Source organism: Lutjanus erythropterus, chromosome 13 (assembly GCF_056507025.1).
Source record: "Lutjanus erythropterus isolate fLutEry1 chromosome 13, fLutEry1.hap2, whole genome shotgun sequence".
NCBI lineage: Eukaryota > Metazoa > Chordata > Actinopteri > Lutjaniformes > Lutjanidae > Lutjanus > Lutjanus erythropterus.
Window position 1 is genome coordinate 1,551,412 of NC_139329.1, and position 15,474 is coordinate 1,566,885.

The window sequence follows — 15,474 nt, forward strand, 5'->3', positions numbered from 1 at the left end:
AAAGTCTCCACTCAGATTGAAAATTTGAATGAGCAGTTCAAATGTCTGCTGCTTTTCTCCTGATTGGCTGTTTCCAACCGATCAATCAAAGCCTTTGACAGCAGCTTCAGTTGTGCCAGAGGCAGAAACCAAACAAATGTGGGGACAGGTATGGATGAAACTGACACAGCTACCGGGACTGAAAATAACAGCACTTCATTGAAAACATTACACTGGAGACATTTTCTCAAAAGAAAGAAAGGTTTTGCTGTTCTCCCTGTTGCTTTTGAATTTATCGGTTGACCCTTCTTGTACATGAGATCATAGGATTCAAAGCATATAGCTGCTTTCTTCCTTGATGGTTTTAATAAAGAATAAAAAACAGAAGTAACAGCTCAACACAGCAATGTTGCACAATGACAAGGAATTATCGCTGTGCACTACTGAGGTCCTGCAGCGACGTTGAACCGAGAACCATGCCTCATATTGAAGGATGGAAGCACTGAACTGAGTCCATGAACAGTAATGCCTCAGTTTCTAGCCCCTGACAACTTCATTTATAAATGTTGTGTAGGCACAAAAGAAGGTGTACACCACTTTCTAAGCAAACTCTGAAGGAAGGAATAGTTAAAGGAATAGTTCATCCAAAAATGAAAATTCAGTCATTATCACCTGAACCTCATGCCGATTGAGGGTTGGGTTTATTTTGTCAGTCCACAGAACACTGCTAGAGTTTCACAGGAAAACAGTGTTGCAATCTCCCAAACAATGGACGTGAATGGTGACCAGTTTTCAAATGTAAAAAAACAAAGAAAAACATAAAATGCCTTCATACTGCTCATCTGGCATAATCCAAGTCTACTTAAGTCCCAACATGCTGTTTGACAGTGTGCATGTGCACGTGAACGTGGCTCCAAGCTGAAAGGCTAAAAAACATGGTGTAAATAACATTTTTTTGGTCCACCTGGCATGTTGGGGCTTTAGGAGACTTGGATTACTCCAGAAGAGCAGAGTGCAGGCATTCTGTGTTTTTATTCTGTTGTTTTTTCTTTACATTTGAAAACTGGTCACCATTCACTTCCATTGTTTGGGAGATTCTGCAACACTGTTTTCCTGTGAAACTCCAGCAGTGTTTTGTGGACTAAAAAACTAACTACACTGGAGAAATGAGAAAGGGCCACTTCGATGGCAGGAGGATGAAATTCAAGAAACAAAAAAAAATGAAATGAAATTGATACCATTGTGTAAAATAAATCAAAATATTACCTTTGTTTGTTTGTTTTTACAGTTTAACCAGGAATCATATTTAATTTGATCTGTGATTATTAAACAATACTTGCATGTTATGAAATGTATTCTCAGACAAATCACAGTTCAACAGATGCTGTTTTTGATGCCTCACTCAGGCAGGTAGGAGATAGGAAAATGCAGTGACTACAAAAATACAAAATTTTTCATATGTTACTTGTTTGAACAAATGTTTCATCAACTTGATTAGAAATAAAAACTGAGTTTACTCACTTTTCAAACAGGGTTTGGTGCTGGACCTCTTCTATTTATGCATGTGTGTCTGGTATAAAAATGTTCTTATCTCAGCCGTAAGTATTAATGCATCTTTGAGCTGGCAGGACTCTTTCTGTCTGCCAGTATGGCGCCTGTTAGAGACTGTGATGTAAACTGCAGGACCTCAGTAGCAGTCGTAAGTAGTTAAATGAACATGTGAACACAGCCTGTGTTGATTGAAACAGGACATTGAGTGGATGGATGTTGTTTGGGGAAATAAATTCCCTCCCAAACAGCTTACATCCTTTTGTAGAGAGCGTAATGATTTCACCACTCAGCTGATGCTCTTATCACTTTACTCACGTGTTCCGTTTCAGGCTCAGCATCCCTTGGAAGGACGCTGCTCAGAGGACCAGTGTGTAGGATTTAGTGGCATGTGGCACTGAGCTTGCAGATTACACACACCTCATCTCACTCTTCCCTGCAAGAGTGTAGGAGAAGCTATGACAGCAACAAAACTCGCAAAGTGTTGTCCATTCTACTGTAGAAACATGGCAGCCTCCATGAAGAGGTACCACTCACTCTGTAGATATATATTTTCAGGTGATTATACACTGATGAAAACATACTGATGAATATTATATTTCTGCCAATGGATCCCTCTAAATCTAACACACTGGGACTGGAATTGGAAGGCTGGAATTTTAGAGGCAGCACAGTTCAACATTACTCAGTGCAAAAGATGCAGGTGGATGCAGATTTGCCCTGGGTGGTGCAAACTGAGATCAATGAGATAAACATGTTGCAATGTAAATGAAAAATGACTGCTTATCCTGCAGCTTTATGACTCCAGTTCATCAACATACAGAGATGAGAAAACAGAGAGTCTGGACTAAAATAACATTGAATAATAATAATAATAATAATAATAATAATAAATATATGTCCTGGTAATTTTTGACATCAGTCAGGATGAGATGTCAGACACATGGTCAGGTGTATATGTTGTTAGTTTGCTACAGCTCATGTCTGTACATTTGCTGTTTCGGGTAAATAAGCACAGACTACAAAAACATCCCAGCGGGCAAACTGAACAAATAATGCAAGCCTCACACAAACTCAGACAGGTGCACTCCTAACTGAAAAAGAAAAAATATATAAAAAAGTTTAAATTCCGAGCACTGGAGCATTTGTTTCAGTCTGTGTTTATTCAGCCCAAACAGAGCGACTGTACAGATGTTAGCTGTACACAGCAGCTGTTTTCTGCTGGAGGATGCAACATCCACGCTCCTCTCAGACCTCGTGTCCCCTCCCTCTTTCTGATCTCAGTGATGTCACAGAGCCGTCCCTCCTGTCTCTCCCAGGTGTGCCTTCTTTCCCCAGGTGAGTCAGTGTGTGTGTTATTCAGACAGAGGGGGCTCAGTTCTTTGGTCTGCTGGCTCTGCCTTCATCATGTGCTGTTTAGAGACCACCTCTCCTCCCTCCTGTGTGCTATTTCTCACATCCACTGTGAACGGTACTGTGCCAGGGCTCTTCTCCTTGTGGAACAGAGGACTCGCTCTGGGGTTTTCTGGGGATGCAGACGTAGCGGGGGTTGTGCTGGGGCTCTTTTCTTGGGGTTGTGGGGACGCCAGCAGTTTTTCTAGAGTTTGGGGCAATGCTGGGGCTGTGCTGGGGCTCTTTTTCTGGGATGTGGGAGTTACAGGAGGCTTCTCCAGGGTTTGGGTGAGTGCTGGAGGCCTCTCCGGGATGGGCGGAGGCTTCTCGGAGGCTGCAGCCGGACTGAAGTGTCGGGGAGCTGAAGCTTCTTGTTGAGCCTGAGCTGTAGAAGAGGGACACCCTGAGCCTGGACCTTCATCCTTTGTTTCAGCAACTGTCCCTCCACAGATCATCCTTCCTCTCTCTGCCTTCAGCTCCTCCTTCCTGTCTTCAGCTGTGTGCCTCCCTGTGTCACTGGCTGGGTGATGAAGAACAGACAGATGGAAGAGCATGTTTAGATCACAGCACACAGACAGAAAAACAACAGAAAAATACACTTCTCTCCAGACAATTGCACAAGTCCCTCCAATCCGAGTCCCAAGCAAGTATCAAGTAATTCGGTCCAAGTCTCAAGCAAGTCCCAAGTTTTTTTGTCATGGGCAAGTCAAGTCAAGTCACAAGGTTATGTCGAGTCAAGTCGAGTCAAGTCACAAGGTTGTCGAGTCAAGTCGAGTCAAGTCACAAGGTTGTCGAGTCAAGTCAAGTCAAGTCACAAGGTTGTCGAGTCAAGTCACAAGGTTGTCGAGTCAAGTCACAAGGTTGTCGAGTCAAGTCAAGTCACAGATTATGTCAAGTCAAGTCTCTCACTATTGTTCCTCATCTAAAAAAGAGCATGCAGTCTAGTCTGCATGGATTAAAGCATAAAGCTGTTAATTTGATCTATTCTTACATTACATGTTTGATCATTTAGACCAAGGTAGATGGGGAAAGGCTACATTCCTGGGCCCAGGTTGGAGGGTGCAGGGGGTGCCAGGACCATAGATAAAGAAACTATATACTTCTATTTCTATATCTATGGGTGGGACCTCATTAAATTATGGAGTAATTATTTAAAATATTTCAAAACAGGCCTATTTGTGGAAAAAAAAAATCTAATATTTGAGTTATCATAATAGCTTTTTCCCCTCCTAGTTGTCCTTAATATAGTGAAGAACCCCCCCCAAAACACACACAAATGGTTTGACCATCAAACTTTGACGTTGTCTTTTTTTTTGTTCAGTATGCTCTATGTGCGGTCGGTAGAAGTCCAATGCACAGAGAAGAAAATAAAAGAGAAGAAGAGATTTATTAAATATTTTTTAAAAAGGTGATGACCATAAAGTGGCAGTCATCTTGTCTCAAGTCGAGGGGAGTCATCATGTCTCAAGTCGAGTCGAGTCTCGAGTCTCTGACCCTCCAAGTCCGAGTCGAGTTGCAAGTTGTCAAATTTCCGACTCGAGTCCGAGTCCCTATGACTCGAGTCCAATTGTCTGCTTCTCTCACCCTCCTGAGCTTTTTGTGCTTCCTCCCCACTAGATGGATCTTCAGTGCAGGTGGGCAGATCACCTCTGTTGCCCCGGAAACGGATGGGAGACCTCTGCAACACTGCCTTGAGCTCTAAAAAAGATGGCAGAGATACCGGGGCCTGAGACTTATTGGAGACTATAAGATCACTCCAAAGATACTGTATAGCAACAATAAATGTGTGTTCCTTTGATAGGGACAAATGGCTTCTGTTCTTCTTCTATTTGAGAATTATAAAATATTTTTTGTATTTCTCTAAATAAAACTCACTAGTCTTATTACTTGAAAAAATACCTGAAGATATCAACAAGATCCTCACTTGTTTCTAGTAATGACAGTAGCAAAGATTAAACAAATTACAAGGAACTATTAATTATAGCTAAAATAATTAGATATTGACAGTACTGGGTACAGTGTGTACATATAAATGGTATGTAGGTAGGTAACATGTGTATGTATATTTGTGCATATCTATGATAGAAATTTGTTTGGACACATGCAGTATATACTGTTAAAAAATGCAAAATTAGAATGAATAATAAAAACTCAAACACGTAAAAACATACACACACACACATCACCATCAACAATTGCACACTGCCCTTGTACAAACTGCCTGTGGTCATCATGTTCAAGATAAATAATTAAAGAAGAAAAATAGGAATTACAGGGGATCAGTTTGACTGGCTTGGACAGCGGACCCAGTTGTTGTGTCCAACCTCAATCTATCTGTTTATTTAATTATATGCTATGAAATAATGCTGAAAAGAGGTCTTCAGAGAAGCTGAGTCATCCTGAGGGCCCAGTCCGACATGAACAGCATCTCATCTCAACATCTACCAGTGTGCCTCAGGCTTTGCTTCTGCTTCCTCCTGTTGCTTTAAAGAACCAGGAAATGATGTGATTGTCTAACCGTGTCCTGTAGCGGTCCTGATTGGTCTGCTTTGTATTTAACTGAATCACTCCTCTCAACATTTTGCAGACTTCAGTCTTATCTAGTCTGAATGGAGCTTCAGTTGTTAAATCTGTGAATCACTTCATTAAGATTTTCACTGACTTCAGTGTCGTTGCCTCAAAGTCAGCATACATTTTTATTATTTTTTTCATTGCCGCGCTGTTACTGCTATTAGTATTAAATGTTACCAGTATTTAGTTTTATATGTCTTCAATAAACACTTGGACAAAGTCTCACCTTGTGTCATGGCCAGAGCGTCCTCGTGGACGGACACAGCCCTGCGTTGTGGGAGGGGCTTCATGTGTTGGCGTGGCTTAGGAAGACTCTCTGAAAGTGACGACACACACACACACACACTTTAGATAAACGTTTTGGATGATAGCTACATTTTAAACTTACCCACTTGATTTTTAATGTTAAAGGGACAATAAAAAAAATAATCAGAAATGTATATTTCTCCTCTGTCCTGTAGTGCTATTTATCCATCTGTACTGTTTTAGTATGAGTTGCCCAGTTTTGGAGATACTGCCAGAGAGATTTATGTCATCTCTACAGCATAATGGAATTAGATGGCACTAGTCTTGTTGTACCAAAATACATTTGAACTACTTTCTTTCTGAACTACTTTCATTCCAACAGAAAGAAAATAGCTGTTCAGAGCTGAATGTATTTTTTGGCACTTTGAGAACCACAAGCCAAGTGCCTTTTACTTCCTTTATATTTTAGAGAAGGCAGACATCTCTAAGACTCCAAAACTCTGCACCTCACACCAAACCTATCTCAATGAATAAACAGCACTACAGGCCAGGGGGAAATGTGTATTTTTGATTTGGGGGTGAAATGTCCCTTTACATAGAAAATATTAAGTATTATAAAAATTTGTTTCAAACAGAAAACAGTGAGCAAGAGAGACAGGCAGACAGACAGCCAGCCAGAGAGAGGGAACCCTGAAATGATATATATATTTTTCAGATCATATGTTAACATAATTGTGAGTAATATGACATAAATGTATTTAAATATTACATATTGCCTCACTATGTAAAACATGAATCAATCAATTTCATCTTTTCCTGAACGGATTCACACCTTGACTCGTGTGACTCTGAAGACTCAAATGTCTCACATGTTGACTGTCATGTTTCATGAAGGTGATAATGATCCAGACATATTGACTGCATGGGGCTGACACTATAATGAGCCTCCTCCGATACACACACAGCTAACAGCTGCCTCTTCTCAGACTCCCACACTGATCTGACCATACCTCACCTGATTTCTCATCAAAGCCTCCATCAGCCCAAACCTCATTTAGATGACTGATGACTTTTAATGAGATCACTCAGACTCACCGTCGGTCACTGATTGTGCTTTCTCAGAGCGATCCTGTAAGCTGCTGGGACCCCTCCATGGAGATGCGCCTGGAGGAAGCAGCTCTTTCCTGGGGGATGAAGCTGTGGCTGCACCCCGGGGACCCTCCTGGCTTCCATTCTAGGAATGAAGATCAGAGGGTGCTCAGTGGGACGTGACACCAACAATAGGACTGCTACATCAGGACTGATATGAGCATATGGAGGCAGAAAACTACTGTGCCAGTCTAGAGGCAGGCAGTTCTGTGTGGTGATATTCAATAATCTAGTCATGAGCTCCAACAAGTTAAAACAAAACAGCCTGATACAACAGACCTTCAACAAATCCTACCTTCATGACTGAATCAACTCAACTGGTCATTTTGGAGGTTTGCTGTTAAATTGTTTTTGATGATACTTGGATTATTACATAGACACAGACAAAATACATGACACAGCATTGTTTACATCGCTCCTGTGCTGAACTCCTCTCATGTTTGCTACTTCTTAAGACTACACATATTTCTCTGTGACATTAGTAACTCTGGCTTAAAAATTACTGCCTTGTGGCCTGTATCGGGGGTGGGGAGGTGAGGGGCTGGTCTGGGGAGTAACAGATTACATGTAACAGGATTACATAATCTGGATTTTTTTTAAAAAAGGGTGACGGTATTGCATTACAGGTATAGATTAAAAAAAATAAAAGATTATCAGGAAGGAAGGATTATCATTTTAAAATAAAGAACAATGTCCTACCATGCACAGTGCACACACAGTTCAATTCATTATCATGGCCTCTAGTGAAAAAATGCTTCACTGGGTTGAAATTTCACTATTTTTTGTCTTTAAATCAATCAATCAATCAATCAATCAATCAATTGCACACAACAAACAAAGGAACAGCTGGACAAACTAATAAACCTAACAACAAACATCAAACACTCAGAGCTTTAACTAATCTACTAATAATCAACTATTCAATTAATCTGCATCTATTTTGATAATGATTAATCGATTGAGTCATGTTTAATTTAAAAAAAAAAGTCCAAATTCTCTGATTTCAGCTTCTCAAATGTGAATATTATCTGTTTTCTTTACTCCTCTCTGACAGTAAACTGAATATCTTTGAATTAAGGGCAAAACAAGACATTTGAGGATGTCATATTGGGCTTTGATCAACAATTTTCAAGATTTCCTGACATGTCATGGATCAAAAAACTAATCAGTTCAGTGAGAAAATAATCATTAGTGGCAGCCCTAAAAACACTGTATTAAGCTAAACAATGTCACCACATTTTATATTGAGGTAATCCAGAAGTAACAGAAGGTAATCAAGTTACATTACTTTAATTGACGTTACTGACTACTTGTAACAGGTAATTAGTACTGTATTGATATATATATTTTTAAGTAACCCTCCCAGTCCTGGTGAAGAGGGTTTACATTCAACTGATCTTATAGTTAAGCTTATAAACATTATTGTATGGGACAAGATCTCATAAGTCCATGTCTTCCCCAGAACAGTTCCTTGTTCCTTCCAGTTTTCCTAATCTGCTGTGGCATCTTGTCATCTCTGATAAGAACCAGATGTCCCTCCTTCAGGGAGGTCTCTCTGGAATGGGCTCATCTCAGCTCCAGTAAATACAGCGAGTGAAGTCAGGTGTCTGCAGGACAGCCGTGTCTCACTGAGATGGTTAGGTGGTCCAGTAAAGCAGATGGTTGTTGAGAAATAAACAGCTGTCCTTGCATGCAGTTTGAAAGCAACTCTCAGCTTGGTTGTTGCTTTGTCCTCTGATCACAGCATGGTGAGGTAGGTAGTGTTTGACATTACTGTTCCTACTGTGTGCTTCACCTCTGAGATATCACAGAGGTGACACAACAGCCCTCCATCAAATCCTTGTGTCTCTTGAACAGCATCACATCAGTTTTCAGTTATATCATTATGATTTGTTTCAGACTATATTGTCCTTTTGAACACATACATCATAGCACCATACAGACACATATCCACCTCTATTCACACACACATATATACAGACAAGGTACTATGGGGGGAATGAAGCCTTGAAAAAGACTTACAGTGAAGGTTTTGTAGATTTTAAAAATGAGAAATACACCTCGCAATGCAAAATCGATCTACAATTTCAAAAGACATTACGTTACAGACTTTATAAGTGTGTAACCACCTTCAGCTAATACAGTGGAGACAATTATCCCTCCTCAGAATGCTATCTTTATTTCCTGGGTCTAAGAGACCACTTAAGAGACCACTCTAAGTCTTGCCAAATATAATATGATTGAAATGGTCAATAAATGGTTGCCAAAATTAAAATTTCATTTCTTGTTTTTTCAAAGAGAATTTTATTTTCTCCAGCTCCAAGTATTTCATCAACATCAACATCCCTCAAAAACTTTAAATGTGATGGTATGAAACTTGTCCATCATTGGGCCATCATATTGTTGCCCTCACTCCCTACAGTGTTTTAAGAGCATTACAGTTCTCACATCATATTACTTTGATTAATCCTAGAAGCCCTTCAAGATTCATTTTTTGGGTGAATCTTTCTTTTATTCACCCAAATTTCATCTGCTGCTACTTCTAAATCAGTGTTGTGATCTATATATAAGCTAACAGGAGACAGTTCTTCATTAATGTTACTTCCTGGATTGCCCAACACTTACACGTTACTGCCACCATGTGGCTTGTATTCATCACTGTACCCAATTTTTAATTCACAATGCAAACAAATGGCATATAATTGTATAACCTTTTGAACTGTAAGTTTTAACTATATAAATAAATATGAATGACTGTATCAATGAGCTAAAGATTTAACTACAGATACAAATTTAACTGTTCTAATTTATGTTTTTTCACATATTCTCACAGAATCATGATCTTTGAAGTGTTTTTTTTTAAGTGGTGATATTATTATTTTATTTTATTTTATTTTTTTGAGGTAAATATGAAAAGATAAAGCTGATGCCAGCTTTGCCACGGGTTCTCAAGCCTCACATCTGAATGATGGTGGGGGGAAATGTCTGACTCCATGCTGTATTACCTGTGCTGTAGTGTCCCCTGGCCGGCCGTCTTGAGTGTGTGCTCTGAGCTGGACTCTCTCTGCTGAGCTGCTGGATGGAGGAGCGGAGGAGGGACGAGCTCCTCCTCCTGCAGGAGCAGCCGGAGTGGGGAGGGGTGGCTTGGCTGCAATGGCAGGTTTAGGTGGAAGGGGGCCAATGGGGCGCTCAGGGAGGGCGGGCTTCGGGTGGAGGGGAGGCTCCGGTCGGATGGGATCCAGTGCTCTAATAGGATGCCTGGGGTCTGCTGGAGATAGAGGGTGAGAGTGACAGTAAATCACTGTGAATGACTCAGGCTCATCCAGTCAGGGATTCCAGGTTGGACAGATGTTCAGGCAGATGTAGACTATGACACCGCAGCAGAGACCCTCCTGTGTTCTATGGTCACAGAACACAGAGACACCATAAAGGTTACACGACTGTCTCATCACACAGCTCAGGCCACAGGCCATGCTGATGATGTTACTGATGATGATGTCATCGACTCTTTCCTATGTCATGCTTGCTTATAATAATTCTAGGGCAACAATGCAAATTACAGTGACTGAAGCCAACATGAAAGAGGTTTACATTCATGTTTTAATAATCTGTGGTGGAATGTAGTTGATTGTTCTTGTTAATATTCTGTGTGTCCTTTTGTTTTAATGTCATACAACTTTTATGGAAACCACAACAAGGTTGATATTAGGGTTGAAATTTTTTTTTTGTGTTTTCCTTAACCGATATTAATAATCAATTAATCAATCTTAATATTTTTTTTTTGCATTTTCTTTTTTTTTCTTTCTTTTTTTCTCATTTTAAGTTTAACTTTCCTCAATCAGCTCTTCTGGACAAAACAATGTCATGAGATGCAATTACTGCCATTTCTAATTTTTAAAGGGATAGTTCACCCAAAAATGAAAATTCTGTTATTATTTACTCACCCTCATGCTGATTGAGGAAAATGAAAACACAATGTTTATTAAAGATTTATGTCTAGACACACTTGACAAACTTGACACACAGTGTGGAGCTGCAGCTCAAATGAATCTTCAGATTCCAGCTTTCAGACAATGTATGTCACTTCTATGTGGTGCATATTGTTGAACTGCTGTCTCCCCCTAAAGACCCCTGGCCCCTCCTAAAAATGACCAGAATAAGTGTATGGTATGGAGAGGTGAGGTGGAGAAGGTAAAGTCTGGTGTTGTTCTATATTATTCATATGGCTAACAAATGTAAAAGACCCAAACCAACATTTTCTATTTGTCCATCTCTCAAAACTTCCTGGCTTCACTAACCTGTCTCAGGCTCTCAGGACCATTGCTTCATCCTGAAGACATAAATCTCACAAATATATAGTTTCATATGTAATAAAAGGTTCAGCTGCTCACAATAGTTTTTAACAAATGTTATTCAAATAGGGGGATATAGTGCATTTATTGAGGACTATTTTCAGTGGTGGATAAATCCACATTTGGTGCTCTAGTGAGACTGATGTGTTTTTAATAGTTTCTGGACAGAGGGAGAAGATATATCAGGCTTTGATACATGCATTATACTTGTTAGGATCAAATCATTGTTGGTTTGGCTCTGCACATGGGAGTATTCATTATTATTTGTATCAAGAGATGGCAGTGGTGGAAAGAGTACTGAATATCTGTAATCAAGTCCAAGTACTGTTACATTACTAAAATATTACAGGTAAAAGTGCTGGTGTTAGAAAACTACTGAAGTAGAAGTAAAAAGTATTCTTGTCAAAAACTACTCAGTATCGGTATTAGTTACTTTTTAATCGTTGACATTTAATGAATTATCAATAGCAGCATGCAGTTAAACCTTCAGTCTAAATGACTCTGGCACAGTTCTGCTCAGTGGTCACACTCAGGTTGCAAATTTTGTGCTTTTTCCTTAACCTACAGTTGTAAACACTAACAATCGATTGATCAATTAATGATTTATAAGATACAAAACACGTTTTCAATTTTTTTTTTCATTTCCATTTTTTGCAATTTCCAAACTATTAATTTAATATTGATTAGCAGTCTAAGAAGGGACGCCCAGACTTCCCTCTCCCTGGACACTTCCTCCAGGTCTTCCAGGAGGATCCCAAGGCGTTCCCAGGCCAGCCGAGTGACATAGTCACTCCAATGTGTCCTGGGTCTTCCCTGGAGCCTCCTCCCAGTGGGGCATGCCCGGAACACCTCCCCAGAGAGGCGTCCAGGAGGGATCCGATATAGATGCCTGAGCCATCTCAGCTGGCTCCTCTCGACATGGAGTAGCAGTGGCTCTACTCCAAGCTCCTCCTGGGTGACACCCTATCTCTAAGGGAGCGCCCTGCCACTCTGCAGAGGAAACTCATTTCAGCCTCTTGTATCCGAGATCTTGTTCTTTCAGTCATAACCCAAAATTCATGACCATAGGTGAGGGTAGGAACGTAGATTGACCGGAAAATCGAGAGCTTCACCTTGCGGCTCAGCTCCTTCTTTCCTACAACAGACTGGTGCAACGACCACATTACTGCTGCCGCCGCACCAATCCATCTGTCAGTCTCGCGCTCCATCCTCCCCTCACTCGTAAACAAGACCCTAAGATACTTGAACTCCTCCACTTGAGGCAGGAACTCTCCTCCGACCCGGAGGGAGCAAGCCACCTTTTACAAGAACCATGGCCTTGGACTTGGAGGTGCTGATTCTCATCCCAGCCGCTTCGCACTCGGCTGCAAACCGCTGATGCTGAAGGTCCTGGTTTCGAAGGAGCCAGGACAACATCATCCGCAAAAAGCAGAGATGAGACTCCCTCCGGCCCCTGGCTGCGCCTAGAAATTCTGTCCATAAAAATAATGAACAGAACCGGTGACAAAGGGCAGCCCGGCCGGAGTCCAACATGCACCGGGAACAGGTCTGACTTACTGCCAGCAATGTGAACCAAGCTCCTGCTCCGGTCATACAGAGACTGTACGGCCCTTAGCAAAGAGCCCCAAACTCCATACTCCTGAAGCACCTCCCACAGATTGCCACGAGGGACACTGTCGAATGCCTACTCCAAGTCCACAAAACACATGTGGACTGGTGGGCAAACTCCCATGAACCCTTAAGCACCCTGTGGAGGGTATAGAGCTGGTCCAGTGTTCCATGACCAGGACGAAAACCACATTGTTCCTCCTGGATCTGAGGTTCGACTATTGGCCGGATTCTCCTCTCCAGTACCCTGGAATAGACTTTACCAGGGAGGTTGAGGACTGTGATCCCCCTATAGTTGGAGCACACCCTCCAGCCCCCCTTCTTAAATAGAGGGACCACCACTCTGGTCTGCCAGTCCAGAGGCACTGTCCCCAACTGCCATGTGACGTTGCAGAGGCGTGTCAACCAAGACAGCCTTACAACATCCAGAGACTTGAGGTACTCAGGGTGGATCTCATCCATCCCCGGTGCCTTGCCACTGAGGAGCTTCTGAACTACCTCAGTGACTTCAGCTTGGGTGATGAATGAGTCAACCTCTGGGTCCCCAGCCTCTGCTTCCTCTACGGAAGGCGTGTCAGTGGGATTGAGGAGATCCTCGAAGTATTCCTTCCACCGTCAGTTGAAGTCAACAGCTCCCCACCACCACTGGAAACAGTGTTGGCAGGTACTGCTTCCCCCTTCTGAGGCGCCGGACAGTTTGCCAGAATCTCCTCAAGGCTGACCGGTAGTCCTCCTCCATGGCCTCCCTGAACTTTTCCCATACCCAAGTTTTTGCTTCTGCAACCACCCGGGCCACAGCACACTTGGCCTGCCAGTACCTGTCGGCTGCCTCACGAGTCCCACGAGCCAACCAAGCTCGATAAGACTCCTTCTTCAGCCTGACGGCATCCCTTACCTCCGGTGTCCACCACCGGGTTCGGGGATTGCCGCCGCGACAGGCACCGGAGACTTTACAGCCACAGCTCCAAATGACCGCGTCAACAATGGAGGTGGAGAACATGGTCCATTCAGACTCAATGATTCTGGCCTGTCTTGGGATCTGGTCAAAGCTCTACAGGAGGTGACAGAGACCCTCTCTGACAGAGGGTTCCACCAGATGTTCCCAATAGACCCTCACAATACGTTTGGGCCTGCTAAGTCTGTCCAGCTTCCTCTTCTGCCAGCAGATCCAGCTCACCACCAGGTGGTGATCAGTTGACAGCTCAGCCCCTGTCTTCACCCGAGTGTCCAAGACATATGGCCGAAGGTCAGTTGACACGACTACAAAGTCGATCATTGACCTCTGACCTAGGGCGTCCCCGTGCCACGTATACTGATAGACACCCTTATGCTTGAACATGGTGTTTGTTATGGACAAACTGTGACTAGCACAGAAGTCCAATAACAGAACACCATGCGGGTTCAGATCAGGGGGGGCATTCCTCCCAATCACGCCCCTCCAGGTGACACTGTCACCACCCACGTGGGCGTTGAAGTCCCCGAGCAGAACAAGGGAGTCCCCAGTCGGAGCACTTTCCAGCACCCCTCCCAAGGTCTCCAAGAAAGCTGGGTACTCTGCACTGCTGTTCGTCCCATAGGCCGAAACAACAGTGAGGCACCTATCTCCGACCCAAAGGCGCAGGGTGACGACCCTCTCATTCACTGGGGAAAACTGCAACACATGATGGCTGAGCTGGGGGGCTATAAGCAAGCCCACACCAGCCCACCGCCTCTCACCATGGGCAACTCCAGGGTAGAAAAGTGTCCAGCCTCTCTCAAGGAGTTGGGTTCCAGAGCCCAGACTGTGCATGGAGGTGAGCCCGACTATCTCAAGCCGGTACCGTTCAACCTGGGTCGTCGGCGCCCCAAACCACACTGCATCGGCCCCTCATATAACTATGCGCTATTAATTCAAATTGTAATTATGACTTATATAAAAATAACTAAGTAGATTACATAGTGTAATGCACACTTAAGTGCAAGTAAAAGTAGAGAAGTTCGACCCCTGAGAGATGGGTGTGGATTACAGTGATACCTGATGAAGTGGACATGGTTCTGGGCTTCATGTATGTGGGAGGTGGTTCAGGTTTGTCCAGTATAGCACCTGAGGGACAGAGACAGGAGACAGTAGTTCAGCTGGAGAGCAATCTGAGTAGTGAATACAATATGATAACTGGGCTCCACTGAAGGCATTCTGATGAAATGGTCGGCTCAAAAACACATTTTCATGATGATGACTCAAACGACTGGAAAGAAGAGAAAAGAGAAGAGAAAAAGCATTGCATTTAGGCACCAGCCGACACGTGTGAAATCACTATGACTTATTTGTGCGAGTTTATTTTTGCAGCACTGCTCAGGAGAGCTCAGGAGAACTTATTTTACGTCTAATTCAGCCAGTCACATTACCCTGACCAATCACAACATGTACCTGATGTACATATTCACCACTACAACTACAAAAACATATTTGTAAGCTACAAAAAGGCAGAAGTGATTTATCAGATTACTTTTACTCATTAACAGTAAGGGTAAGTTGCCTTAATTTTAACGTTACATTTGCAACACGCACATTTTCTCTTACTATATAAATGTCATCATGATGTCATCATATCAGCATGTGGCAAGTGTAATGCTGAACATCCCTGAGAAA

General features: G+C 42.5%; 1 protein-coding gene across 1 annotated transcript in view; it reads right to left on the bottom strand.

Annotated features, from left to right (window-relative positions):
* Positions 1-1,209: 1,209 nt before the first annotated feature.
* carmil2 (capping protein regulator and myosin 1 linker 2) overlaps positions 1,210-15,474 on the bottom strand; it is a 72,470-nt gene continuing 58,205 nt past the window's right edge. The window contains exons 36-41 of the mRNA XM_084733341.1: positions 14,860-14,928; positions 9,891-10,153; positions 6,832-6,970; positions 5,717-5,806; positions 4,504-4,617; positions 1,210-3,439 (exon numbers count right to left, since the gene is read on the bottom strand). Of these exons, the coding sequence (XP_084589467.1) occupies positions 2,883-3,439; positions 4,504-4,617; positions 5,717-5,806; positions 6,832-6,970; positions 9,891-10,153; positions 14,860-14,928 (1,232 nt within the window). The 3' untranslated portion in view covers positions 1,210-2,882. The remainder of the gene's footprint in view (positions 3,440-4,503; positions 4,618-5,716; positions 5,807-6,831; positions 6,971-9,890; positions 10,154-14,859; positions 14,929-15,474) is intronic.